At 45.7% G+C, this 27,796-nt stretch overlaps 1 protein-coding gene and 1 long non-coding RNA gene across 6 annotated transcripts in view; one reads left to right on the plus strand and one right to left on the minus strand.

The window, feature by feature from the left end:
- Positions 1-16,112, plus strand: LOC102974623 (short chain dehydrogenase/reductase family 16C member 5). 5 transcript variants are annotated; one of them, XM_028500418.2, is made up of 8 exons: positions 59-84; positions 2,323-2,370; positions 2,792-3,138; positions 6,105-6,236; positions 7,303-7,402; positions 9,458-9,602; positions 10,457-10,582; positions 11,322-12,190. In XM_028500418.2, the coding sequence occupies exons 3-8, from the start codon at positions 2,806-2,808 to the stop codon at positions 11,506-11,508; spliced, it is 1,023 nt and encodes a 340-aa protein (XP_028356219.1). In that variant the 5' UTR covers positions 59-84; positions 2,323-2,370; positions 2,792-2,805; the 3' UTR covers positions 11,509-12,190. The 5 variants fall into 5 exon arrangements, with proteins under 5 accessions (XP_023982781.1, XP_023982780.1, XP_023982783.1 ...); XM_024127013.3 differs by lacking the exons at positions 2,323-2,370; positions 11,322-12,190 and adding an exon at positions 15,565-16,112 and having other exon boundaries at positions 1-84; XM_024127012.3 differs by lacking the exon at positions 2,323-2,370 and having other exon boundaries at positions 1-84.
- LOC102975481 (uncharacterized) overlaps positions 12,916-27,796 on the minus strand; it is a 23,075-nt gene continuing 8,194 nt past the window's right edge. The window contains exons 3-4 of the long non-coding RNA XR_448421.2: positions 26,012-26,149; positions 12,916-13,098 (exon numbers count right to left, since the gene is read on the minus strand). This is a non-coding gene — a long non-coding RNA (uncharacterized lncRNA). The remainder of the gene's footprint in view (positions 13,099-26,011; positions 26,150-27,796) is intronic.

The following is a 27,796-nucleotide window of genomic DNA, read 5'->3' on the forward strand; positions in this document are numbered from 1 at the left end:
CCTCGCGAGGCTGAGGGCCAGTGACGCGGAGCCCGCGGCGGAGCAGGCAGGCTTCTCGGCCGCAGCGAGGGCAGCGCATCCCGGGTGAGTAGCCGAGGCCCGCCGGCGGCGTTAAGGTCAAGGCGGGGCTGGGGCGGGGGGCTCGAGACGGCGCAGCCCGGGAGCCTGGGCGGCGGGGACAAGCGCGGGGGAGCGCCGCGAGCCCCCGAGGAGTGAGCTGGTGGCCTCCCGCCCCATCCCGGAGCAGCGCGGGGTCGACCCCTGGTCCCCTCGTCTCCTTCGGGGCATTCTGACCAGGTGCCCTGCGCCCCGCAGCTCTGTGCCTCTGCCTGTCCCTCCCCCGCCATCCCCCCGCATTCACCCCATTCCGCCCCCCGGTACCAGGGCCGACTTGGCGGCCGCGCCCTGGCCGGGGAAGCGGAAGTCTCCTGTTTAGGCTGCACCAAGTTAGCTCAGCTTTTGGACTAGGGCGGTAAGCTATGGGATGGAGACACCAAAGAAGCCTTCAGCCTGATTCAATTTAATGCACATGCTCCCTGACTTCCTAAACTTTCTACTAAAACCGAACCAGCCATTTACCTGGGTTCGTATGCATGCTATAACCCTCTTTCTTTGGTGTAGCTGAGGATCCGAAGTTCATATGCTAGCAGGAACACCAGTCACGCTATTATTTACTTTGCTGTCATGTGCCTGGCACTGTTTTGGCAAAAGGCTTCCACGTTATGGGGGGCGGGGGGTGGAGGGGTGCGCAACCTGGCGGGGGCTGAGATCCAGCCCAGCGCGACCGCTCTTGCCCGGACCCCACGGCACGCCCTCCTCTACCCCCTGGAGAGGGCTGCCCGCAGCAAGGGGGACTTTTTTGTTTTTCCCCAGCCCGCTCAGAAGCTTCCTACGGGGTAGTAGTGACCATACTACCCTCCTTTCCTTAATACCTGTATTAACCTCATTGAACTTGCACACCTTCCCTGTTTCATAAATGTTGGCCTGTACCCGTAGAATCCCCCTATTTAGATGAGGAAACTGAGGCAGAAGAGATGCAGCGGTTTTTAGCAAGGACGCTGAGAAGTCAGTGGCAGATCCCAAATTCCAACCCAAACTTTAATCTCTAGACCTCACTACCTGTGCAGGTACCCAGCAGACACCCTAAACCCCAAATGAGGGAGACCTCAGGATGCTAGGCTCTGGAGAACCTAGGAAGAATCTGCCAGGACAGGGATTAACAAGGGGCTTGTTTTAGGGCTTACATCATGCGGCACTGAGACAGCGGAACACCGAAGTCTAGAACCCGGTAACTTTCATGTCAGCCAGCACAGTGGTGAGGCTTCTGGCCACCCTTGTGGTGCTGGAGACACTGAGGAGAGAGGTGTCCCACCAGGGCAGAGATTATGGGAGGCTGTCCCCCCGACTCTTCAGCCCCAGGGACCAGCATCGTACCTGCCCGGGGTCGGTGCTCAGTAAACATGATAATGAACTCACCTGGCCTGCATGAACTAGCACAGGGACGCTGGCTAAACCACACACATATTCTTCTGGTCCTCAGTCCCATCCGTAGAATGAGGCAAGAAACAACAATTTAGGTCACAGTTTCCTAAGGGTCTGACCATGCGTCAAGCCGTCCTGTAGATGAATCTGTGAGAATTAGTCTGTCCTCAGCCAAGCTACAAAGTAAGTGAAGAACCGCTTCACCTCACTAACGATGTCCACCTTCTGTCCTCATCCCCGCCTCTCAAATGACCACTCCATTCAGGGAAGCCTTCCACCCTCAGCACAGTTTGCCCCTTCTCTCCTTGTCCTGGAGGAAATAAGACCTTCCCTTCTTTCTCAGCTCGTTGTTAGTGAAGCATCTTACACACTCATTCTCACTAAAGTGTGAGTAACTGATAGGATGGAAGCACTGAGCCTTGTATGCGTTTGTCAAGGGGAGGCCTTTTATTCATTCAGCAAACCTACTGAGTGCCTTCCCGTGGGTCTGAGAAACAAGGTAACGTCATAAGCAACTTACTGCTGGCCAGTACTGTGGTCACACGCACCACAGACATTTTCATCCCATCTGCAAAACCACCCGAGGCCACAGGACCAGTAGAGGTGCGGAGACCGAGGCCCAGAGGGCCTTCGTGGGCCGCCCAAGCTTCCACAGCTAGGCAGGGGCAGGGCCTACCCATCTCCCACCGATATCCTACGATCACAGGGCCGAGTGGCAAGTGATCCGGGATGCGGGCCTCAGAGCGTGGGGAAGGGGTACCGTGTGGTCACAGCAAGTCCGGGGGAAAGGTTTCGAACGTCTGGTTACTCCCCTCCTTACATTTTCCTCTTGAATCTCAGATTTTAAAGAACGACAGTGCGAATAAGAGAACAGAAACCTGAACGGAGGTAAAAATAAAACCAGAAGGGAGCAGTTATGTCATAAACACCACATGGTCAAGACTTTGACCGTGGATAATCAGGACCTGTGCTTATTATGAAGAAAGGCTAACTATGAGAAATAGCGAACTTCTCCTCTGGGTTACATCTGGGCACGTGTACAGTTCCTGGCTACTGAACATTTCTGTCGTGTATAATGCTTAGCAGGCACGCAGATAGCGATGACCTTGCTGCTGTGAAGGCAAGTTGGCCGAGATGGTCCCTGCGGGTTCCCTCCCCTTTCTAAGTTCAGAGTCTGCTGCCAGGAGAGATGTTTACATCACGCTTCTTGGTTTCTTGCACTGTTGCAGAAAGTGTGAGCACCATGGAGTGAGCAAGCTCAGAGGGAACGGGTACCCAGGTCCTTACCTGAGTCTCTCTTGCTTTACAGGTGTCAGCCAGAACATGGCGCGCATCCTGAACTCAGCCAAGAGATTGTTCATTTTCTTAGGAAAATCACTGTTTGCCCTTCTGGAGGTTATGGTTTTTGCCTTAATCCCAAAGCCACAGAAGAATGTTGCTGGTGAAATCGTACTGATAACAGGCTCTGGGAGTGGACTTGGAAGGCTCTTAGCCCTCAAGTTTGCCCGCCTTGGATCGGTGCTCGTTCTCTGGGATGTCAGCCAGGAGGGAAATGAGGAGACCTGCAAGATGGCTTTGGAAGCTGGAGCCACAAGGGTTTACGCGTATACCTGTGATTGCAGCCGGAAGGAGGAAGTGTATAGAGTGGCCGATCAGGTAAACCTTGGGTGCTTGCTGTTTCCTACGGGTAGTGAGAACGCTACGTAAATTCTCTGACGTCCATCAGTTTCTTTGTCTGTTGGCCTTCCTCAGTGCCGATGTGCCTCTCTCCCACATCCCTTTACTTTAAAAAATATTGGAGGGTGGGGATTAGGATATTTGAGTTCTCACTGCATGCCATACGCCATGCTTAGCACCCTGTATGAGTTATATCACAATCCTGTAAAGTCAGGCCTCTTATTATCTCCACATCGCAAATAAGAAAATGGAAACTTAGGGCAGGTGAGTCGCTTACCTGAGAAACACAGCTAATAAGTAGCAGAGCTACATTGGGACTTGAGTCTTTTAACTCTGAAGAACGCCCTCTAACCAGCGCGTGTGCTGGCTGTGCTGGCCCCCATTACCGTGCCAGAGATGGGCCGTAGCACCCTTCTTTGAGGGTAAAGAAACTGAGAAACAGGGCTATTAAATAACCTGCTTGGGGTCACAGAGCTAGCACAGGACCAAGCCAGGATGTGAACCCACACGTAGCCGCATTGTAAGTCCAGCTCTCCCCCCTGCCCCCAACAGTGCTTTCCATTATTGTGTATTTCTCTTAAGTGGTCATGTGAAAATCAGAATATTCATCCTAAAGACTCAGCTGCAGCTGCTGCTTTGGCAGTGACACAGATGCACTTAGAAAGAACGCTTTCAGGAAACCAGAGCTCCAGTGGGCCAGCGGTAAGGGCGATCTTAGCTCGCGGAGGCACGTACCTGTTTGGTGGCTGCCTCTTTTCCCTGAGAAGGATTTCCCCGCCCGCTCACTGGCACGAGCGCTCCACACATCACTCTCTGCGGCTCTCAGAATTCCCCAGTTTAGCGAGAAGGAAGGAAGCAGACCGGCCTGTGGGAGGGGGGTTCCTGCACAGCTTGTCGGCTCTAACCGGTTAGCCCCTTGCGGCTTCTCACCTCACTCCCTAGCGCAGGTCCCTGGCCAGTGAGTTTCTTTGGTTTGAAGGTTGTCTTTTGTCTTTACGTTTTATACGTCCGTGACCGCCACCCGTCACCAATCGCAGGCTGCCCAGCAGAGTCTGGGGTTCCAAACCTAACAGACTGGCTTGGGCTTGTGCAGGGACCGCCCTTCAAAGCGCAGGGTGTTTGCTGGGGTCACCCTCACAGAGGAAGCTCTTCGCACTTGGAGCGCCAATCGCCCGGCACAGTGACTTCCTCTGGCTATGACTGACGTCTCCAGCCACTCTTAAGCAGTGACTGGTTCATATTTAAACACAAAAGACCTTAAGATATTGATACTATAAAGCAACCATTTCCTCTTCTTGTTCTTGATAGACGAGAGGTACCAGAGATTTTTTTTTTCCCATAAAAAGGAGTAAACAAGGGGCAAACTTTCAGAGCCAGGAACTTGCTCGACTGCATCCTAAATTTCCCCCAGGCTATGGATCTCATTGGCTAGTGGATACCCAGCATGTCAGCCTCCTTGCTGGGACCCGGACCTTCTGCAACAGCAGATGAGGAAGGTGGCAGCATCCGCCTGGCTTCAGCAGTACAGCCTGCCTGTGCCCAGCTGCACCATCCTCATAGGCAGGTGCACCCCCATACGTGCACACCCACACGTGTGCATACAACACACAGAGCTAGAGATGTAAGTGGCGCTGCAACCAGTGGTGCCCTCTGATTCGGGGGGGACAGGGCCCCTGCTGTGCGACACAGATTACAGGAATGAAATTCAAAACACAAAGGCAGAGGGACAGCCGCACCCCCTGCCGTCAAGCCTAGAATATCCTGTTGGTCATATCTGACAAAGGGCCCGGGTCACATGCCGAAGGTTTGCTCTAAGGGGAAGCCTCCAGCGGCGCTCCCAGAATTTTTATTCCTGAAGGTTATTGACACCAACTCTGGCCAGTGTGACAGCAGCAGACGGGACCCCCTCTGATCCTCCTTTCACAGATCTTACACCTGAAAGTCTGTGTTGGGGAGAAGAGAACCAGCCAGCTGGTGAAACCGGGACGGACGGGTTCTGAGCTCAACGGTGTGTTTGAAACACGCATGTGAATATCGTACACCCTCCGTTCCCTCCCCGCCCCCATCGCTGCGCGGGCCAGGTCGTGATTTATATGGCATGGCTGTCATGCCTGATGTGCCATCGCACTAATTAAAATGGTGTGCTGCTTATACATCATTTTAGCATAGGACCAAGTTACTAGTCACTGAGTATAAGAGTAGCTCTACCTGTAGAAGGAAAGTAGCATTGCAGTGTTGGAACCATCATAGGACGGGAGGAAAATGAGTCGAGAGGCATCAGACTTAGATCTCTGATGCGCCATAAACTCTGTCAAGGAGGTAAACATACTTTGTTTTTAGAGCGCATTAACTCGGTCTGAGTTAACAAGGACAGGAAGAATATAAAACTGTGGGGAAGCGAACCTGGATGATGCAAGGAATTACAGGCATACCTCGTTTCATTGCACTTCAAAGATACTGTGGGGTTTTTTTTTTTACCATTTGAAGGTTTTTAACAAATTGAAGGTTTGTGGCAGCCCTGCCTTGAGCAACAGTGTTGGCACCGTTTTTCCAACATTTGCTCACTTCATGTCTCGGGGTCACATTTTGGTAATTCTCACAGTATTTCACACTTTTTCATCATTATTATGTCTGTTCTGGTAACCTGCGATCAGTGATCTTTGTTACTACAATAATTCACTGAAGGCTCAGATGATGTTTAGTATTTTTAGCAAACAACCATTTTTAATTAAGGCAACTTGTCTCTTAGACATATTCTGTTGCACACTTAATAGACTACAGTGCAGTGTAAACATAACTCTATACGCACTGGGAAACCGAAAAATTCGCGTGACTCCGCTTTGTTGCGGTATTTGCGTTACTGCGGAGGTCTGGAACCGAACCCGAAGTATCTCCGAGGTCTGCCTGTGCTGCACTGGTGGTGCTGTTCTCCTTATTCAATTCAGGTTAAGAAAGAAGTCGGCGACGTTTCAATCCTCATCAACAATGCCGGAATCGTAACAGGCAAAAAGTTCCTCGACTGCCCGGATGAGCTTATGGAAAAGTCTTTCGATGTGAATTTCAAAGCACATTTATGGGTAATTATTTTTTCTTCTCATTATAAATATAAAGTTACTCTGTCATTTTAAAGCACCTTCCTCTTGTGCTCTTACAGTAGTATTGGTCTCTAAATAAAGCACAGACTTCTTTTTTTTTTTTTTTTTTGCGGTACGCGGGCCTCTCGCCGCTGTGGCCTCTCCCGTTGCGGGGCGCGGGCTCCGGACGCGCAGGCTCAGCGGGCGCGGCTCACGGGCCGGAGCGCGGGCTCCGGACGCGCAGGCTCAGCGGCCACGGCTCACGGGCCCAGCCGCTCCGCGGCACGTGGGATCCTCCCGGACCGGGGCGCGAACCCGCGTCCCCTGCGTCGGCAGGCGGACTCGCAACCGCTGCGCCACCAGGGAAGCCCGCAACTATCCATATTTGATTCATTATTCCTTTGCTGCAGAATACATGTCCCAAAATTTATTTCTCTTTTACCTTTTTTTCCCAGGTCCCACAGGAAAGGTGAAGGTATTCTATATAATACATACCGAGACACAGTGTGTGTCTCCTCTGTCTAACAGATATTCTCCTTTATGACATGGAATAAAAATAAGAAACCATTATTCAAAGAAGTATAGATGAGTTTAAAAATAAAGTGATATTTTTAAACTGAAGCCAGCAGTCGCATGTCCTGTGAACAATGTTCAGAAAAATTTGAAATTCAAATATAAGCCCAGGGAGGAAAAAAGGCTCCGTGAATCGAAATAATCATATCCTTGAGTGCTCTTATTGATTTGTGGATTGTGGCGGCCACAACTAAGAGTTTCCTATACTGCTTCAATTATTGTCTTAATATTGTGTTTTTAAAAGTCAAATATGAGCAAAATATAAGTCTGAATAAGTTATTTTTAATAATATTGGAATTGCCATCAGGAAAACATCGATACAGGTTAAACAAGTTAAGATGGTTCTTTCCCGGACGTTTAAGTCTGAATATCCCAGTGCCTTCAGGTATTTTTTTGAGCTTAAACATTTTTTTTCAATCACCGTGATCATATAAACATCTGAAAAAAATATAAAATGTGGCATAAAATGCTAAACATTTTACCTTGATCTTCTTAGACTTATAAAGCCTTTCTACCTGCTATGATCGCTAATGACCATGGACATTTGGTTTGCATTTCAAGTTCAGCTGGATTAATTGGAGTAAATGGACTGGCCGGTAAGAGAGATGTGATATTTCACAACTGCAAAGTTTCTTGTAACTGTAACTTGAGTAATAGCTCTAAGTAATCAGCACTGGCCTTATGCACTAATAATAAAGGATAATAGATGAAGAGGGATATTCAGTAAGGTAAGTGGTTGAGAACTTCATGGTCCAGCAAAATCACCCAGCAGTTTATACTTACACGAAGTTGAACTATGCACTTTGGAAGCATTAGGTCTTAGGCAATCCCTTGGGTTTAAAAAAAGAGAAAGAGAGAGACCCTACTGATAAATTTCTTACACAAGCGATCAGCACAGTCACCGTCCCCCAAGGCTCACCCGGCACTGTTAGCAGGATGATAAGGAGGACTCTTATCCCTCCTAAGTTTCCATTAAGTGAGCTCCCCTAGCCGTGAGTTCAGAGAAAACGTCTTCACCCCAGGAAAGCTAAAATTAACCTCTTTGCCTTTCCGTTGGTTGGAGACTTGCAGGAAATTGTTGTGACTTCGATTTCCCTGGCAAGTGACTTGACATTAGCAGTGGGGAGGGGACAGAGACGTACGCCAAGATCTTCGGGCAAGGCGGCCCACTGGGGAGCTGGTTCTAGGAGGAGCGGAAGTCCTGTCGCTCCTGGAGGCTCACCCACCAGAACCCTAACTGCAGCACTCAGTAGCGGACGGCCCAGCTGGCCGACTGGGCCCTGCCTAGTGCTTTTGAGCTGAGTAGTGTGGTTGAAGGTTCACAACACTAGTCTCAGCGAGTACATCTCGGCTACATGGATAGGTTTCCGGAACCACCCATCACCCCAAATATTAGCAGTCTGTACACATCTCCCTGTACCCTGGATTTCCCTTCCTCTGTCCTTAGAATTCATCAGGTGTAAGTATTACCTCTCTCTTGTACATCTGAGAAATCACGGGTCTTCGAAATAATACGAGTGTATTTACAGCTCCTCTTGACCCTTTTCTTGGACACAACGTCCCTGTCTTCAGGCGGACGTCTCTCCCACCCGTGCTCCCCTTAGGAACAAGTGTAAGCCTTCTGAGTTCCCACAGTGTGAGTGGTGGCTCCCCTGTGTCAGAACCTCAGGTATGCTACTTAGAATGCAGATTCCCTGGCCCTGGGCCGTACCCACACCTCTTCACCTTGGGGGTCGAGGAGCTCAGAGAGCTGCATTTCTACCAAACGACTCAGATGATCCCAGAAGCGGCTCAGGACCGCCCCCCTCCCCGCCCTTTCTTCTGTCGGCTTTCCCACCGTCCTGGGCAGCAAGCAGGCCCCGACCAGCCCACACCTGGCCTGTGTAGCCTGGGTCTTGCCAGCTGGAGGAGCTGCTTCCCACCGGAACCAGGACGTGTGCATCATGTGAGGCAAAGGAAGGGATAAGTCCACCTAAACTCCTCTTCTTCTCCCCACGGTTCCATTTAGCAAATTGAATATTCAGGTGTTTACTTGAAGTGAGCGTAACTGAGGACAGAGAGCTCAAAACTGACGCAAATACCAGTTTCCCCTCCCCCTGCATTTGAAGATACTTGAGCAGTTGAGGTGGAAGGGACAGAGTCCTTTGTTTTTCTTCTGGAAGTGGAAGAATTAGAGTCAGCAGAACATTTGATCTGAGTGTCATGGCCCACACCGATCTCCATTGCCTAGACTCCCACTTGACCTGTTATTTTATTTCTCCTTTTGTGTGTCTTCCTGCCCCGATGGGGCTGCAGTTCTTTGGGACGGGGACAGGACGCACGTCTTGTGCCCCGTGTCGCGGCTGGCAGAGTGTGTGACCATCACTAACACGGGAGTAAAGGCCAGCTGTGTGACCCGCCCCTCAGCAGGCGCCCCGCAGCCCTGCTTCTCCGCGAATCCACGTGGTCACTGTAATCTGACCTTGAGGTGACCGTGGTCCCCCCCCCACTCACTCCTCGCCCCTTCCAGGGGAGCAGACCAAGATCATACAGAATAAGAACTCTGAAATTGCTGTCCCATTCTCCGTTGGTATTCGTGTTACGAGGCAACCTTAATGTAATGACATTTTAAAACTTTACGCTATACATTAGCATCGTTTGTCTTTTTTCAGATTATTGTGCAAGTAAATTTGCAGCCTTTGGCTTTGCTGAATCGGTATTTATGGAAACATTTGCCAAGAAACAAAACGGGATCAAAACCACTATCGTGTGCCCATTTTTTATAAAAACGGGAATGTTTGACGGCTGTACCACTGGGTAAGCATGTCCTCTGATTTCAAAGAAACTGTGTTTTGAAAAATGATAGGCCGTCCATTTTATTTTGCTCTGTTTTCTAAAGTTGTTTAAAAAGATTTTTCCAGCATGCAGCCTGAGTTGTAAATAGTTTCAGAATTTCCCTCCTCAAACGCGGTTGTGTTTAAGATACTGGGTGTAATAGCAATGGGTTGTCAAGGCTGTATCCAGGTTGCAGCCGCCCTGTGGCCCAGACCTCCTCCCCCATCTCCTCGGCACTCCCACAGCACCCCCTTCCTGCCACCTGACCCCATCCCGCCTTCATCCCCGATTCCACACAAGGACCAGAAATTACGGAAGGGGCATAAATACCCAGTGTGCGCTCATGAGATGACAGGCAGGTCGTTTTCTTTCTTTTTTTGTTGTTTTTTGTTAAATATTTATTTATTTATGTATTTGGCTGCTCCAGGTCTTAGTTGCGGCGTGCATGTGGGATCTAGTTCCCTGACCAGGGATCAAACCCAGGCCCCCCGCATTGGGAGCACGGAGTCTTAACCACTGGACTCCCAGGGAGGTCCCGGCAGTGATTTCTCACAGACTCGCTTTACAACATGTAGACCATTCATTTAATATGGTTTCACATATGTGCATGTTGTAACATCGCTGTATTAATTAGAATCACTTTCCATTTCGAATCCTAGTTATGCTATTATTTGCCGGGTAGATAATAAGGAAGTAAGTATAGAAAAAGATCAAATCTGGCAGGGAATAAAGCAAATAAATGATAATGTCTTACAACTGTTTTATCCTATTTTTAAGAATTGCTTTTACTAATTTCTTAATATGTGGCGCTTTTTTTTTTTTTTGACCCCCCCTAGCTGTCCTTATCTGTTACCGATTCTGGAACCAGAATATGCAGTCAGGAAGACAGTAGAGGCTATCCTGCAAGAAAAACCGTACTTATATATGCCAAGGTTTATATACTTCATAGTGTTTTTAAAAAGGTAACAGTATCTGCTTCTATTACTTCTGTGATGTGTCAATCGTATCCACAAATCACTCCAGATCCCACAGAGGGGAGCCACTTAAAAAATATCTGTTAAATGAATGAATTTTGATCCCTTGATGGTTCCCGTTTGCTGACACAATCTCAAATTTGCATACTTGCAGTGCTTCCCGTGAGTCAGAAAATGGAGGTTACATTTACTCTTATAAGCTGTTAGTTCTGGGCCCAGTTGGGGAGATATCTGCATAGGTCCCGAGAAGGCTTTGGAAACCTGAAGAAGTTCAGTGACAGGGAACCACATCACACACTCCTTCAGATATCCATTCAGTCATCACTAGAGTGGCGAGTGTGTGCCATGCTCTGTTGGCCGTCCCAGGATCTGGGTTACAGCAAAGAACAAGAGAGACAAGAGTTCCTGCTCTCACTGGAGATTCTCTTCTCGGGGGGCTGGTGGAGGGAACAAACAAACAAAAAAGTAAAGTAAAAGAAAGATATGCTGGGTGGTCATAAGTGCTATGAAGGAAATACAAAGCGGGAGAAGATGATCCCAGAGCAGGAGGTGGAAGAGTGCACGTCCGGACTTAATTGTCAGTGTGGTCCATATACGGGCGTCTCATGGAGAAGGGTAACATTTGACCAGAGGCCTGAAGCCGGGGAGGGCAGGAACCACCTGGATATCTTGGGCTGCCCTCGGAGGGACAAAGAACACAGGGCCCTTTTCTTCACCCCACTCCTAGGACAAGTCTCCGGTTTGTTTACTGTGCCTCCTCACCGTGCAGTGTGAACGTCTGGATGGACGGGGTCAGAGTGTCAGGAGGGGCGAGCAGGGTGGAGAAGATGAACAGTCTTAGTTGGGTCATGTCAAAGCTCGGAGGATCTCTTGCATCTAATCCTCCCAGTGGTCCCAGAGAGAAAGAGCGATGACCTCTTTTGACAGTGGAAGGAACTGAGTCTCCAGAGGCCAGTAACACTGCAAGTGACAGAACTAGGATGCAAGCCAGGCTCACGACTCCACAGGACTTCACGGCTTCCTATCCATCGTTACAGAGTGTAGTGAGGCCTTGGAGACTGAATAATGTAAATAAAGCAAGGAGAGATACAGAGACCCTGGGCCAGTGTCCTCCCACGTGGTGGACAAGCCCCGAGTGACCGTGAGGCAGGGACGTTCAGGTGGGCGTGTGTGAGTGACTTCTTCTGCAACAAGTCAGTGGCCCTGCTTTTCAGCGGAGCCAGTAAAGATGCTTTCATGAATTATAACCAGGAAAGTTCACTCTTGTGTTCTCTTTAGTTTCTTGCCTTCCAAGCTTGGAATGCTTTTGGCTGAGTATATGGGTGTCTTTAATTCAATGGATGGCTTCTCTGGCCATAAGAAGAAAGACTAAAGACCACCTCTGGCTGATGTCACCTGATACGCAAAGCTACATAATGTCTGTTTCAATGACGAAGTGTCTTTGTCCGGAAGAATGTATCTGGAAACCACAAGTTCTTCGTCTGCCGTCCGGACTAGTATTTTCAACCAATGCCTTTGAAAATAATGTTGCGTACTGCTTTTCTGTTGAGTTTTTTAAATAAAAAACAAACAAACAAACAAACAACCAGCCCATTTTTGTCATCTGCTTGCAACAGATGTGAAAGCGAGATAATCCTCTCTCTCGTGAACTGCCTTTCGCTTTGGTCTTTGGGGAGGTGGCTCAAATGGGGCTGGCTGTGGCTGAGCCCGCTCTAGGCGGCGGAGATGAGGGCTGATGGGTGAGTGCTGAACTGGGTGCCCTCTCTCCAGAGGACACAGAGCTCTGGATTCCCCATTGCCCTGCTCTCAGCCCTGGCCTTGTTGAAACTGTGCCACCTGGTGTAGGAAGGCCAGCCTCCCATGTCCCCCTCTGCACAGTAGCCACACAAATGCTTGCTTCTACAGCCCTGGGTATCCTGCTGAGGGTACACCAGGGCCACTGTGTCAGGGAGCCTTCCTGCACATTCCCTGGGTGACCCAGGGGCCGTGATTCTAGACCACACTCTAAATAGGGTCACATTTCTTTCCTAGAAGAGATTCAAGAATGGTTGCTTCTTACCCTGAAGAAATGATATTCTACTGAGTTAGATGACCTGTTTCCTATTAAGCCAGAAATCATATTCATGTGGGTAATTTCAAGGGCTTCATTTAGTATTTCAAGTTGGGGTCCCTGTGAGGTGTTTTTATCACAGAATGAAAAATTTTATCCATTTGCATTCCTCAGGGCTGCCTTCATTTCACATCTATTGTATGCTTACAGTTTAATCAACTGGCCAACTCTTTTCACGCTTTGGAGATTAACTATAAAAGCAAGATTAAGAGAAACACGTTAATTACTGTATCCCTGGAGCTCCTTCCCAGGCTGGTAGGAGCACCTGCCTTGCAAGAGAAAGAGCAGCCTTTGTCTCTTCCCATCCTTTGGTGGAGCGCGGGAAGGGATGAGAAGTATCCTGGAAGACCCTGTGAGGGAGCGAGGGAAGGGATGAGAAGTATCCTGGAAGACCCTGTGAGAGTCAAAAAGAAATGAGAGTTTGAATATCTTGGGGGTAAGATTCTCTTAGAGGAGCAACCATCTCAGGGAATGCGGCGTCTGGGATTCATTGTGGACTGATTTCTCTTGAGCTTCCTGCATGGCTCGGACAGCTCCGCCCCTGTATTTCCTTTCCCTTCAGAAAGCCTTTCAAAAGAACTCCTTTTGTGATCCTAAAAACCATAGCTCATATTTATCGCGCCTGGCACGAAGCTAAGCGCTTTACGCACGTTATTTCATTAAACCAGAGTCATAAAGGTATTTGGCGTATGCCGAAGAAGAAAAGGCGTTTTATTTCACGAGGGTGACATCCTCCTCAACCGGAGACGTGCATTCGGAGGATCAAAGGCCCGCTTACACCAACCAACTCATGTTCCAAATCCTTGGTTAACACGGTTAATTAAGAGGCACAATATTGCTCCTATATTACAGTTCTAAAAGCGTGTATTCTAGGGGCCTATCTATTTAGCTGAAGAATAAAGAAGAGACCCTCAGGGGATTTTGTAGAACTAAGGTCTGGGGCAGAGTGGGCGCCACCACATCATAACAGCGTTAACAGCAATTATTTCTAATTGGAGTGCATCTTGGCTGGACGACTACAAAGGCCTGAAATTTAATTGTGGTCTCACAGTACCCGTACAATTGTCTAAGTGAATTCAGATTTATTTGAAGCGTTCACAGGAGAAGAGACCACATGTAAATTAGAGGATTCTAGAGGGTAACAGATAACAAGCTGATTTAATACCACTGAGCAGCAAGTGTCCTCAGTGTGTGTTTCCGAGCAGCTTCCACCTGCAATTTAATCCTAATGAAGCCACGATCAAGAGCCCAACACCTAGGGAGGCCTTAAGGCTGGAAAGGCTGGAAAACAAGGGCTGCCCCCAGAAGTGGGCACCCTGCCCTCCAGATGGCATCATCCTGTAGTTGGCACACTGCTCAAGAATGAGGAAGAACACTTGGTATTAGAAGGAGTTTGGCTGGGAAAAACGTGTGACCGTGGTTTTGGGGGGTTTGGGGGGCTTGGTTTTTACACTGTGATGTTGTATGAGTTAGCTCAGGCTGCCGTGACAAAATACCACAGACTGGGGGGCTTAAACAACAAAGGTTTTTTTTCTCACAGTTCTGAAGGCTGGGAAAGGCAAGATCAAAGTGCCAGCTGGTTCAGTTTCTGGTGAGGGCTCTTCCTGGCTTGTGGTCAGCCCTTTCCTCACTGTGTTCTCACATGGCCTTTCTTCCATATGTGGCCATGGAGAGGGAGATCATGCTCTTCCTCTTCCTATAAGGGCACTAACCCTATCACGAGGGCTCAACCCTCATGACCTAATTGACCCTAGTCACCTCCCCAAGGCTCCATCTCCAAATATCACACTAGGAGCCAGGGCTTCAAACGCCACATCCTATGAGCCAGAATTAGTCACATGACTAAACCAGCCTGCCATAGAGGCTAAGTGTGGTCCCCGTTTTGCCCTGAATGAACCAGCTAAAGATCAGGGGTTATATCACTGCAGAAAAGGATAAAAACAGGTGTTGGTGTCAACTTACAGTTCTGTCACAGTCTGCTTCCCTAAATATCTATGTATCCTCTTATCAGATGGAACCCACAGACCCACTCCACCTCAAAGCCCTTCCCACTCACTGCATGTCTTGCAAAGTCCAGAACTTTGCTCTGTCCTGGCTCTGCTCTGTTACTGGCACCTATGCCCTGCCTCTCTCTCTGCCCCCGTCCCTCCTCATCTAGTAAAGACTCTCTTGGGGCCATCTGAAGCATAGCTTTAGGGGAAAAACCTATCATTCGATGATTGCTACTGTGCTGGATACCATGTCTGGCAAACAACCTTTAATGGAAGGTGCTGGAAAAAGGCTTAGGACCACAGTCTTAACTCTGCTAAGGCCATTGTCTGGAATCCACACTTCCAAGGGCTTCTCATCAGACACAGAGGGTGTTGGCTCTTTCAACCATCCGAGGCTCTAGATTGTAGGTAGAGAGGGCCTCCTGGAACAGACTTTTATTCCCTCACACCTCCGCTTACACACGGTGCTCTCCAGCCTGGGGTCAGCTCTGGGAGACTCCACTTAAAGCAGCCGAAACATCCAAGTCATAGCAAAATTCTGAATTTGTCTTACCTTTTCCCCTCATGCTACAATCTCCCTCAGCAGGTGACAGAGCTTTCAAGGTAGAGTAAGGTCAATGTGAACTAAATGTTTCCACTTCCAAACACGATCACCAGATTTCTAGTCTGTATGATTCTGAGCCCTTGCCACCTCCCACCTGAGAACTTGAGCTTACACCACATATTTTCATTTCTGCCATATGCAGCGCTGCTCGACAAGGTACTGAGTTCTATGTTAATTTTAAAATGATGTTCAGCTATAATAATGATCGTAAATAACAGTGAGGTAGGAACTTTGAGTGTGTTCTTTCTGTTGTGTGGGAGTCCAGAGGTGAGTGGACGATGCCCTCTCTGCCGGTTCTGCTCTATGAAGTTCCAGGGACCTGGGCTACGGACAGCTCCTCACTCGACCATCCCTGCAGTGTGGCCACTACCATCACCGCCAAGATGGCAGCCATCATAGGACCTTCTAGGCAGCAAATGTAGGAAGGGTAAGGATGAAAATGACATAGGCACCAATTTGCCTTTTAAGGATATTTCTAGAAACAGCCACATAACACTCTCTTCAAACATTATTAGATGCAAGTGAGACTGGGGATTGTAGCTTTTATTACAGCAGCCATGACTCTGTCTAATAACGGTGGAGATTTCTGAACGTGGGAAAATGGGCATTAGTAATCTTGGCCATAGGCGCTCCCAAGTCATAGAAGAGGTTTCGAATCAGTTTAGCTATGCAACTTAGGTCAAGTGATTTGACTTTCTGAAACCCTTTTCCAATTCTGCAAATGACTGTAATTCCTCTTTTGACTGTTACAAGGATTAAATGAGTTGACAGTGCTAAAATGCCTAATGTAGGGTCTGGTACATACCAACACTCAATAAACATCAGTTTCTACTATGTCCCCTATGTAAACTCTGACCTTAAACTTCTAGTTTGTAGCAATGAGTCTGGTACCACTTGAAAATCTCTTTATAACACATTTCCATTGACATTTTTTAATCTGTTTGTTAAGGGTATTTTAGTATTAATTTAGAGCTATGGATTTTTTATATATATAAATTTATTTATTTATTTATTTATTTTGCGGTACGCGGGCCTCTCACTGTTGTGGCCTCTCCCGTTGCCGAGCACAGGCTCCGGACGCACAGGCTCAGCGGCCATGGCTCACGGGCCCAGCCGCTCTGCGGCATGTGGGATCTTCCCGGACCGGGGCACGAACCCGTGTCCCCTGCATCGGCAGGCGGACTCTCAACCACTGCGCCACCAGGGAAGCCCGTGGCGAGAGGGGGCTACTCTTCATTGTGGTGCACGGGCTTCTCATCGCGGTGGCTTCTCTTGTTGCAGAGCTCGGGCTCTAGGCACATGGGCTTCAGTAGTTGCGGCACGCGGGCTCAGTAGTTGTGGCTCGCGGGCTCTAGAGCTCAGGCTCAGTAGTTGTGGTGCACGGGCTTAGTTGCTCCACAGCATGTGGGATCTTCCTGGACCAGGGCTCAAACCTGTGTCCCCTGCATTGGCAGACGGATTCTTAAACACTGTGCCACCAGGGAAGTCCTGGAGCTATGGATTTTTATAGAATAATATTATTTTAATTCTTTGTTATCTAAAAGAATTTGCCTACCTTTGGGAGTATACCAAAAAAAAGAAAATATAATGTTCTGCTTTGATTTTTATTCATGTTACTATTCAGTATACTCTACGTAGGCCACTTATGTTGATATAATTTTGGATAAACTTTGGATCTTAATTCTCTTTCTCCTTATGGTTCCTATCTGTTCTCTCTTTCCTTCTGACTTCCTCCTTTCTAACTTCTCTGTCTCTCTAGCTCTTCCTTTCAAAAAAATTACGTTTCAGTCACTTTGCAAAGTACTATGTACTAGGTGTGCAAATATTTAACATATGTTACAGGCTATTGAATGGAACATTTTCTTGACATCTTGAAATTTTGGCTGAAGCCACAAAGCTGTAAACATGGAGGGTAAGGACCTTTATCTTCTAAAAAAACAGTGCTAAACATAAGCACGCAGGACTAGCTGATAGATGCCAACTTCTGGTTTCAGGTTTCATCTTCCGAACGTTGGGTTTCATCTTCTAAACGTCAGGTTTCATCTCTGACATGAAGTCATCATTCCCATCTTAAACAACAAAATCTGGATAACCTGAAAATAAATTACTTTTCTTTGACCCATTAGAAAACTGAGGGCAAAACCTACTGTACAGCACAGGGAACTATACTCAATATTTTGTAATAACCTATAAGGGAAAATAATCTGGAAAAGAATATATATATATTTAATTTATATATATATATATATTACATATATATGTAAAACTGAACCACTTTGCTGTACACCTGAAACTAATACAACATTGTAAATCAACTATACTTCAATTAAAATTTTTAAGAAAAAAATAATAAAATATATAATGGAATCTTTTATACCAAAGTCTGTGTAGTTTCGGGGTTAAATGCGATTATAGCGGCATGTGGTTTATTATCTTGCTGCAAAATATGGATGAGATCATTAGTTTAATGATTTAAACCTCCCAATAAAAAGAAATTAACATAAAAAAAGAAGAAGAAGAAAACTGAGGGCAAACCACCACTGCAAACTCTGGAGAAGTTGGTTCAGAGAGACGGAGCCAAGAGCTACTTACCTGGAGCAGAAACCACTGGAGCTATAAAGTGGTCGGAACCCTTAAATGTCAATTCTGACAAATTGCTAGAGGCTGAGGATGAACTCATATGACAGTGAGACACTCTTGGGAATCAAAGTCTTAAGGGCCCTCACACTTACGTGGGCTTTACCTCTGGGAATCCTAGCAGGTTCTCACAGTGAAGGTGTGAGAAAGATCCCTTCCTGGCTCTGGGTAAGAGGGATGATTGTGAAAGAAGCCCAGGGCCTTCCCCACACAAAGCACTCTCCAGGGGAAAGAACTTTGCCAAAGCCTTATCTCAGCAGGACGAAGGTCATTCTACCTGCTTCCAGCTCTACTGTCTCACCTGAGAGGAGAAAATAGTCAACTCAGGCCAGGGCTTCCAGGAAGTGGATTGGGAACACTGCAGCCAGGGAAAGAAGACAGACAGGGAAAAAGCTACACTCCTGGAAAACATTTATGAAGATTACAGCTCTGAGAAACAGGTCCCCTAGAAGGTGAGGTTCAGTCAGAAGTTTGTAGACTGCTACCCTTCTCCCCACACCTTACTGCACACCAACAGAGCTCCAGTGTAATAACAGTGGATTATAGCTGAAAACATTGCAACATACAAGCTCTCTCTCTAAAAAGAAATACTTAGGGAAACCCAAAGACCAGAGGGGAGACAGAAACAAAGGCCATAGAGGGATTTGAAGCCCCTGGCACTTAGAGCTACAGTAAACATTAAATATAACCCAGCCCCTAAATAGATTAACATCAACCCTCACACCAAAAGCCTATTTACCCCAGTTCCCATAACCCAATAAAACATGCTTGGCTTTCAACCAAAAATTACAAAGCATGCCAAAAAGCAGGAAAAAACAGTCTAAAGAGACAAAGTATTATCGAAACCAGACTCAGATATGACACAGATGTTCAAATTATTGGGCAAGGAATTTAAAATAACTATGATTAATATATTACGGACTCTAATGGAAAAAGTAGATAACATGCACAAACATGCACATAATTGTGATACTGTGATTTATATTAAGATATATATATTCCTCTTCCCCATTTCTGGCACAGAGCTCCTAAAACCCTCGTGATTCCTAAGTGATAAGAGTGATAAAGATGAAATGGGTGCCCTATTATTCATCTGACAAGTTCCTTTCACCCACACCTGAGTTTATATTTACCAGGAGACTTTTGGAAAGCCCCTAAGGGTGTAAGCTGGTTGCCTGGGAAACCTTTGGGGAGGGAGGAGGGACCAGAGGTTGAATCAGTCACCAATGGCCAGTGATGTAATCAATCATGCCTGTGTAATGAAGCCTCCATAAAACCCAAAGGACAGCCTTCAGAAAGCTTCCATGTTGGTGAATGCATCCCCATGGCTGGAGGATGGGCACCCCCAGTTCCATGGGCACAGAAGCTCCTGCACTCGAGGCCCTTCCCAGCTCTACCCTATGGACCTCTTCTCCTGGCTATTCATCTGTATCCTTTATAATAAACTTATAAATGTAAGTAAATGTTTCTCTGATTTCTGTGAGCCATTCTAGCAAATTAATCAAACTGGAAAAAGGAGTCATGGGAACCTGCAGTGTCAAGCCAGTTGGTCAGAAACACAGGTGACAACCTGTGCTTACAATTGGCATCTGCAGCGGGGGCAGTCTTATGGGACTGAGTCCATAACCTGTAGGATCAGATGCTATCTCCAGGTAGATAGTGTCAGCACTGTGTTAATTTATAAGACACCTGGTCAGTGTCCACTGAGAACTGGAAAATTGCTTTGTGTGGGGAAAAAAACCCCACACATCTGGTGTCAGAAGTGTTGTGAGTGTGGTAGTCTTCCCAACTCAGTTGGTGGTGTTGGAAAACACCCATCAGAGTAATGTAAACAGAGAGATGGAAACTCTTAAGAAAGAATCAAAAAAAAGTTAGAACTCAAAAGCACCATAACAGAAATGAATGCCTTTAATGGGCTCATTAGTAGACTAGACACAGCCAAGGAAAGAATCAATGAAATTAAAGATGAGTCAATGGTAAGTTCCCAAATTGAAATGGAAAGAGGAAAAGATGGGGGAAAAAAACATCCAAGAACTGTGGGGCAATTTCAGATGTGTATCATAGGCATAACTGGAATACCAGAACATAAAGAGAGTAGAAAGCAGAAGAAATATTCCAAGTAATAATGGCTGAGAACTTTCCAAAATTAATGACAAACACCAAACCACAGATTCAGAAAGCTCAGAGAACAACAGCAGGATAAATACCAAACACACACGTACACACACACATATATCATATTCTAACTACAGAAAAATCAAAGACAAAAAAAAAGAGAAAAATTTTAAAGAAAAATCTTTAAAGAAGCCAAAGAATAAAAACACCTTACAGCTAAAGGAACAAGGATAAGAATTTCAGGGTGCTTTCTCACATTAGAAACTATGTGAGAAAGAAGAATGTGGAATTTAAATATGTAAAGTGTTCAAGGAAAAAAACTACCAACCTAGAACTCTATATCCAGCAAAATTATCCCTCAAAAGTAAAGGAGAAAGAAAGACTTTCTCACACAAACAAAAACTGAAGGAATTCATCACCAGTAAACCTATCTTATAAGCAAGAAATGTTAAAAGGAGTTCTTCAGAGAGAAGAAAAATGCTATATAGGTCTGAATTTGGATCTGTATAAAGAAAGGAATAATGTTAGGAATAAATGAAGGTACAACAAAACTTTTTATTTTTATTATTTAATTGACCTAAAAGATAATTATGTGTTTAAAGGAATAATAGCATCAATGTATTATATGGTTATAGCATGTAGATAAGTGGAATGAATAACAGCAATGTCACAAAGAATAGGAGGAAAGAATTGGTAATACTCTGTTATAAGGTACCTGCAGGCCACACAACACTATACGGTTTACTTCAGAGTGGACTTAGATTAGTTAAAACTACATATTGTAAACTCGAGAGCAACCGTTAAAAAAATTTTTGATGTATAATCAATTTGATAAGTGGGGAGACAAAATAGAATCATATAAAATGTTCAGTTAAAACCAGAGAAGGCAGAAAAGGGGAAAAAAAAGAAACAAAGAACAAATGCAACAGTAGAAATCCTTAATTCATCTACATAAATAATCACTTTAAATGTAATGATTAAATACACCAATTAAAAGACAGAGATTGTCATAGTGGATTAAAAAAACAGGACTCAACTATATATTACATATATAATTTATATATTAAACATAAAGACTCAGGTTAAAAGTAAAGGGATGAAGAAAGATATACCATAACAATACTAATCAAAAGAAAGCTGGAGTAGTTATATTAACTTCAGACAAAGCAGACTTCAGAACAAGGGAGTTTATCAGGGATAGAGAGAAGCATTACTTAATGATAAAGGGGTCAGTTCTCTCTGAACATATAACAATTTTAAATATGTATGCATCTAACAACAGAGAGTCAAAATATATAAGGCAAAAACTGATAGAACTGAAAGGAGAATTTTAAATCTACTATTATAGTTAGAGGCTTCAATATCCCTCAATCAGTAATGCATAGATAAAGCAAGTAGAAAATCAATAAGGATACAGATAATCTGGACAGCACTATCAGTGGACCTAATTGACATGTATAAGATATGCCATCCAACAACAGCAGGATATACATTCTTCTCAAGGTCATCTGGAACATCCACCAAGAGAGACCACATACCAAGCCATAAAAGATTCCACAGCAAATTTACAAAAATGGAAATCATATAAAATACGTACTCTGACCGAAGTGGAATTAAACTCGAAACCAGTAACAGAAAAATATCTGGAAAGCCCACAAATATGTGGAAACTAAACAACATATTTCTAAATAACCTGTCTCAAGAGAAACTTAAACATAAAACATATTTTGAACTAAGTGAAAATGAAAATACAACTTACCAAAATGTATGGAGGGAAATTTATATCATTAAAAGTATCAATTAGAAAAGAAGAAAGCTCTCAAGACAACAACCTAAGCTTCCCCCATAAGAAACCAGAAACAAGAAGAGCAATTTAAGCCTAAAGTAAGCACAAGTAAAGAAACAGTAAAAATTAGAATCGAAATCAATAAAACTGAAAAGAGGAAAACAGTAGAAAAAGTCAATATAATGCTAACAGAGGAGATAAAATGGAATCATAAAACATGCTCAAAACCAGAGGAAGCAGCAAAGGAGATGAACAAAATTGATAAGCCTCTAGTTTTCTCAATGTCTGGTGGAAAAGTCATCAATGCATTCTTTCTAAGGTTGACTTAAATTATCATGGACCTTAGATCTTAACTCCTGCATAAAATTTTTAGAGCAAGTGTATGAAAGTTCATTTATAAATCTAACTGGGTTTTATTTCAGTATTAATCAACCAACCTATTTGTAGAGTGGGTGGAAGGCTGGGAGTTTTCAGTGGCCCAGAGTAAGAAAGGGCTCTGCAGCAAAGTGGTAGAAAGATGGGATTTTTAATTAATGGAATTGGGACAATAGGAAAACAAACTAGATACCTTACACAACAGTAAAACAAACTTCAAATAAATAGAAGATTTAAATGGACCAGAAGATAAACATGAGACTATTCAATTTTTAAATTCAATTCATAAAGAAAAACATGAGAAATTTTAATTCAAAATACATGAAAGTATTGGAAGAAAAACATAAGAAAATTCAAATAGAGCCTTGGAGTAGGGGAAGCCTGTCTAGTTAAACCTCAAAGGAAGGGCTAACAAGTCCAAATACATAAATATAAAAGCCTTCCTTACAGCTAAGAAAAAAAGCTTTATATTGCTTTTAAGAGGAATGTGTATAAAGCTTCTTCATTAAGTATAAAGTTTATACAGTTAAACACTTATAGTTCAACAAGTATAAAATCTTTTAGTATATAACTTTATCAAGTGAAGAAAATTCTCTATTATCCCTAATTTTCCAAGAGTTTCTTTTACTAAGATCACACACACACACACACACACACACACACACACACACACACACACACACTCCCCCCCTCTTCCTCTCTCCCTTTCTCTCTCTCTCTCTCTCTCTCTCTCTCTTTTGGATTCCAGCTAAAGCAATCAGAAGATGTTCCATGACAGTGTGCTTTGGTAATTCCCCCTTTGGGCATGCACCCTTTCCCTTCACCTGATATTCATCTGTTCATGTTACCTGCCTTCCCACGTAGACATTCAGATTTTGGATGCTGGTGTCATATTGCCTGTGAATATAGTCCCTTTGCTGTCTTGATGTGGATGCATTACCAGGAAATGTAAGCCTCTCTGCACAAACCCTCCATGTCCTGCAGGTCTGGGCCTACCAACCCAGCACCCTTGCTATCTGCTCATACCTGCCCAGTGACAGTTGTCAACCTGGATGCTCATACAAGCCCTGTCCAGATCTTTATTTTTTTAAATAGCACATGAAATCAGAGATTTGCTACTCACTCTTAAACTTGTCATTGAGAAGTGTTATATGTTTGCATTACATTAAAAATTGTGTTTCTAAAAACTCCTATGATGATTCAGAAGTGCTTCTGACAATTGATACAGGGCTTTTAAAAATAGGAAAACAAATTGTGCATAATCATAACTATATAAAATAAAATTTAAAACAACTTAACATCATTTGGAGAAAAGCTTATGGACATGCACCCCAAATCGCTCTGGTGTTGCCTCCACGGGGAATGTGACTAAGGGTGCTTTTTTTCACTTCTCCTTCCTGTATCTCTCAAATTGTAATGAGGATCTCTGCCAGGGGGGCCCTCCCCAGATCCCTTTTACCCCGTGATACACCCACCCCAGCTGATGCAAGGGATTCCTAGCAGCTGATGCTTGTGACCTTCTCCCCAGACTCCTTCCTGCCTGACTGAGCCAATGCCCCTTCAGGGCCTGTGTTTGTTTGACTCGGGGTACAAGGAGTGGACTCAGTGATACAGTTTAAGCTCCAGAGTGCCCCCTCCACCCCAACGGAGCCGGGCTCAAGGTAAGACTTTACCTGCCCACGCCTGGCTTTGCTCTTTCCCTTTCCTTATAAAGCTTCCCTCACTGCCGTCCAGGGTTTTAGCAACCAACCCATACTAAGTGCTGGGGCAGGCTAGGGGTTTTCAGTGGCCTAGAATAAGAAAGGGCTCTGCAGCAGAGCTGTATAAGCTGTGGGATAAGCATCCCCGCTACCTGAGCCATACGACCCAGAAGATCCCATCATACTGGAAATCCAATAGGAGAGATGCAGGCACACTTCCCGGTTTCTGGAGCAAGATCGCCCCATCCATAGTAGGAAATTGGCTCCTGGGTCCAGCTGGGCCCTGGTAGAGATGAAGCATCTGGCTGTAGAGCATCAAGTAACTATGCAGCAAGAACTCCCCACGTTAAATGAGGACCGTCCCACTCACCAGGACATAGGATCAGGCAAAGCCAGCTTCGGTCTATCACAGGATGGAAGTGGTATATCCAGGACCGAGCTTGACAGGCCCAGAAGGCACAAGTAAGGGGCACAGACAGGCCACTCAGGCTCCCTGTCACCTTCCACTGCTGCACGAGTTCCATTCTGTCAGCTCACACATACGGGAAGTCCCCTGTGGCCAGATGACAGAGGAAAACCCCAAGCTTTGTTCACACGGGGATGTTCAGTGTTGGTACAAGTCAACAAAGGAGCGATGCGTCACCTCAACCCCCCGGGGGGGAAGGGGAGGGTGTCAGGAGATCGGGTGGGATGGAAACCATCCCAATTGCGCAGGGGTCCAGGCGGTGTACCCAGCCATCTCCTCTGTAAGAGAGAGGGGTTCATGGCCAGGATACACACAGACTCGTGCAGTGGAAATGGCTTGGTGGGTGATCAGGACCTAGAAGGAGCAAATCTGGGATATCAGAGACAAGAAGGTCTGGGGAAGGGGCATGGAGATAAACATATGGGAGTGGCCGTAGCATGTGAGGGTCTTTTATCACATGTTAATGTCCACCACAGAGCATCCCTTTAGCAGAGACGTTAAACTGAATAGACAGGATGGCTTGGCTAGGAGACATCAGCCAGCCTCTGTCCTCAGCTACCCCAGTCTTTGTACAATGGCCATAGACTGGAACAGCCATGGTAGCAGAGAAGGAAGCCAGGCATGTCCCAGCACGGCTGCCTTTCACCACAGGCTCCCTTCCACTGAGGCTGATCTAGCAGCTGCTATGGAGACGGATGCTGAGCCCTCCATTACAACACTGTCCCTCAAGCAGACTAACCAGGCCCTTCATGGCAAGTGATTACATTGGATCCCTTCCATCCTGGCAGGGTCAGCGGTGCCTCCTGACCGGTCTAGAAGGTTAGATAACAATACCATATATCATAAAATATGCAAATTGAAAAAATGATTTTTTTGTATTGTTACAGATTCACAATACCTGTATCACTGCAGTTATGTGTCAGTAGAATTTTGATGAATTAGATTGTTTGTAATCGTTTTTTCCCCCTTCTCCGTTTACTCATTTTATTAAGAATATGTGAAAAGCAAGGAATACTGTATTTATTTTTTTTAAGGTAATGATTTGAGATTTCTCAGGGGATTTCATTAGAGTTGGAACAAGGTTTTTAACGTCTTTTAAAAGTCTTTAAAAGACGACTTTTCTGGGGCTTCCCTGGTGGCGCAGTGGTTGAGAATCCACCTGCCAATGCAGGGGACACGGGTTGGAGCCCCAGTCCGGGAACATCCCACATGCCGCGGAACAACTAAGCCCGTGCACCACAACTACTGAGCCCATGCTCTAGAGCCCGTAAGCCACAACTACTGAGCTTGCATGCTGCAACTACTGAAGACCGCGCACCTAGAGCCCATGCTCTGCAACGAGAGAAGCCACTGCAATGAGAAGCCCACGTACTGCAACGAAGAGTAGCCCCCGCCTCACAGCAACTAGAGAAAAGCCCACGCGCAGCAACAAAGACCCAACACAGAAAAAAAAAAAAAAAAAAAAGACGACTTCTCTGAATTTCATTTGTTGAAAACATTCTCCGATCTGAGCACCAGCACCACGAAGGATTAGATTCCTGTTCAGTCGGAATTTAATTCAGAAGGATGAATTTACTATTCACTCCCCTCCCCTTTCCCCTTGGGGCAGAGCACACTTCCACGCTCCACTGACCTTGGGCTTGGCCATGTGTCTTGATTTGGACAGAAGAGGTGATGTGATCGGTGGAAGTGATCTAATCAGATGTCTTAAGAGGCGTGGCCTTGGGCTGACTCATAGCCTGAAGCAAAGCCTCCCGATGACTTGGCAGACCTATAATCAAACAGTGTGAATACATAAATAAATGCCTACTTTTATGAACCCTGAGCTTTGGGATGACTTGTTCTGCAGCACTGTTGAGCAATACCTGGCAATTACAAACATCACCAACATTGTCTAATCATTATTACAGATAAAAGGCACGCACCTGAGTGTCTGAGCTGTCAAACCAGAGGATGTAGAATCGCACTTTAAAGGGATTTGGACAAGATTGTTCACCTAGAGAACAATCTGTTTTGTAAGCCTAGAATTTTATAGTTACGTGGAGTTTATCATTTGCTTAGCTTGATTTTTTTCCGTATACCACGTACAGCACACCTGTGCCTTGGAGGGAACCTACAGCCACGTTCCAGACCAGCGCTGACAAATCTCATCTTCCAAGTTTCCACCGTCACGCACGGACTCACGTGCATTGGGAAACGGCTCATCGGTGATTGGGGGCCAGCACAACCCAAATAATGAGCACGGTGTCAATCTTCATGTGACACTAGCTGTGAGACAATCAGGAAAGAACATTTTGTCCCAAATTAGGCAAATTCAAAATAAAATCAACCCCAGGCAGATGCAGGAAGTTGCCAATCACTCCCCAAAGGAGAAAGGTGAGCTAAGGCTGTTGCTGCCGACAGCAGGGGTGAGACTTGAAAGAGAAGAAATTGGGCAACATTCTGTGTGTACCTCATGGCTCAGAATCACACTTCCCAACCATCCAGGATACATTAAGACGGGTTCAGTCTCTGGTTGGGAAACTAAGATCCCACAAGCTGCACGGCATGGCCAAAACAACAACAACAACAAACATTATTCATGATACATTAAGAGAGGACACTAGTCAAGGGGTACAGAAATCTGAGGGATGTGGAAATGCAGAGTGATCCTTCCCCCAAACACACACACACACACACACACACAGTAGATTCATGGGTCATGTAGAAATGTAATCAGGAAGCTTAACAGAGTCTAAAACACTTTTTTGAGAGTGTAGTTTGTGTTCTGATTGTTCCCATGTTCCTTCTTTACCCTAAGATTCTCCTCTGCTGGGTGTAGATGCTTCTTCTGCATCCTGCACAAGTACCGAATTCTCGACTGCTGATGCATTTCTTCTTGATATCCCTCTAGCACATCACTCTTTCCTGACTCAAGTCTCATCTTTCTGATAGCCCCTCCTCCATCTTCCATGCCAGTTCACTTGTGCACCCTGTTTCTTAGTTCAGGATGCAATAATAAAAAATACCACTGACTGGGTGGCTTAAAAAATAAACTCATTTATCCCGGTTCTGGGAGCGGAGAAGTCCAAGATGAAGGTGCCAGTAGATTGGCAGATCAGGTGTCTGGTGGGGACCAGCTTCCTGGCTTGCAGACAGCCACCTCTCAAGGGAGAGGGAGAGAAAAAGAGAGGGTGGGGTAGAGGGGCCCTCTTGTGTCTGTTCTTATAAGGGCACTAATCCCATTCATGAGGGCTCCACCCCCATGACCTAAGCACCTCCCAAAGGCCCCACCTCCAAACACCATCACATTGGGGATTAGAATTTCAACATACAAATTGGGGCCAGGGAGAGACACAAATATTCAGTCCATAAAATGCTGTCTGTTGCATGTCGCTGTTCTCAGTGTCCCATCTTTAATTCCTTTCTCATCTCACTA

This window comes from Physeter macrocephalus, chromosome 15 (assembly GCF_002837175.3).
Source record: "Physeter macrocephalus isolate SW-GA chromosome 15, ASM283717v5, whole genome shotgun sequence".
Lineage (NCBI taxonomy): Eukaryota > Metazoa > Chordata > Mammalia > Artiodactyla > Physeteridae > Physeter > Physeter macrocephalus.

What these genes read in the sequence shown, in the direction of transcription:
- LOC102974623 (XM_024127012.3), top strand. Translation starts at nt 2,806, where the DNA reads ATGGCGCGCATCCTGAACTCAGCCAAGAGATTGTTCATTTTCTTAGGA. An exon ending in TGTATAGAGTGGCCGATCAG is followed by an intron (nt 3,139 to 6,104) that starts GTAAACCTTGGG and finishes TATTCAATTCAG; the next exon opens with GTTAAGAAAGAAGTCGGCGA. An exon ending in TGGAGTAAATGGACTGGCCG is followed by an intron (nt 7,403 to 9,457) that starts GTAAGAGAGATG and finishes GTCTTTTTTCAG; the next exon opens with ATTATTGTGCAAGTAAATTT.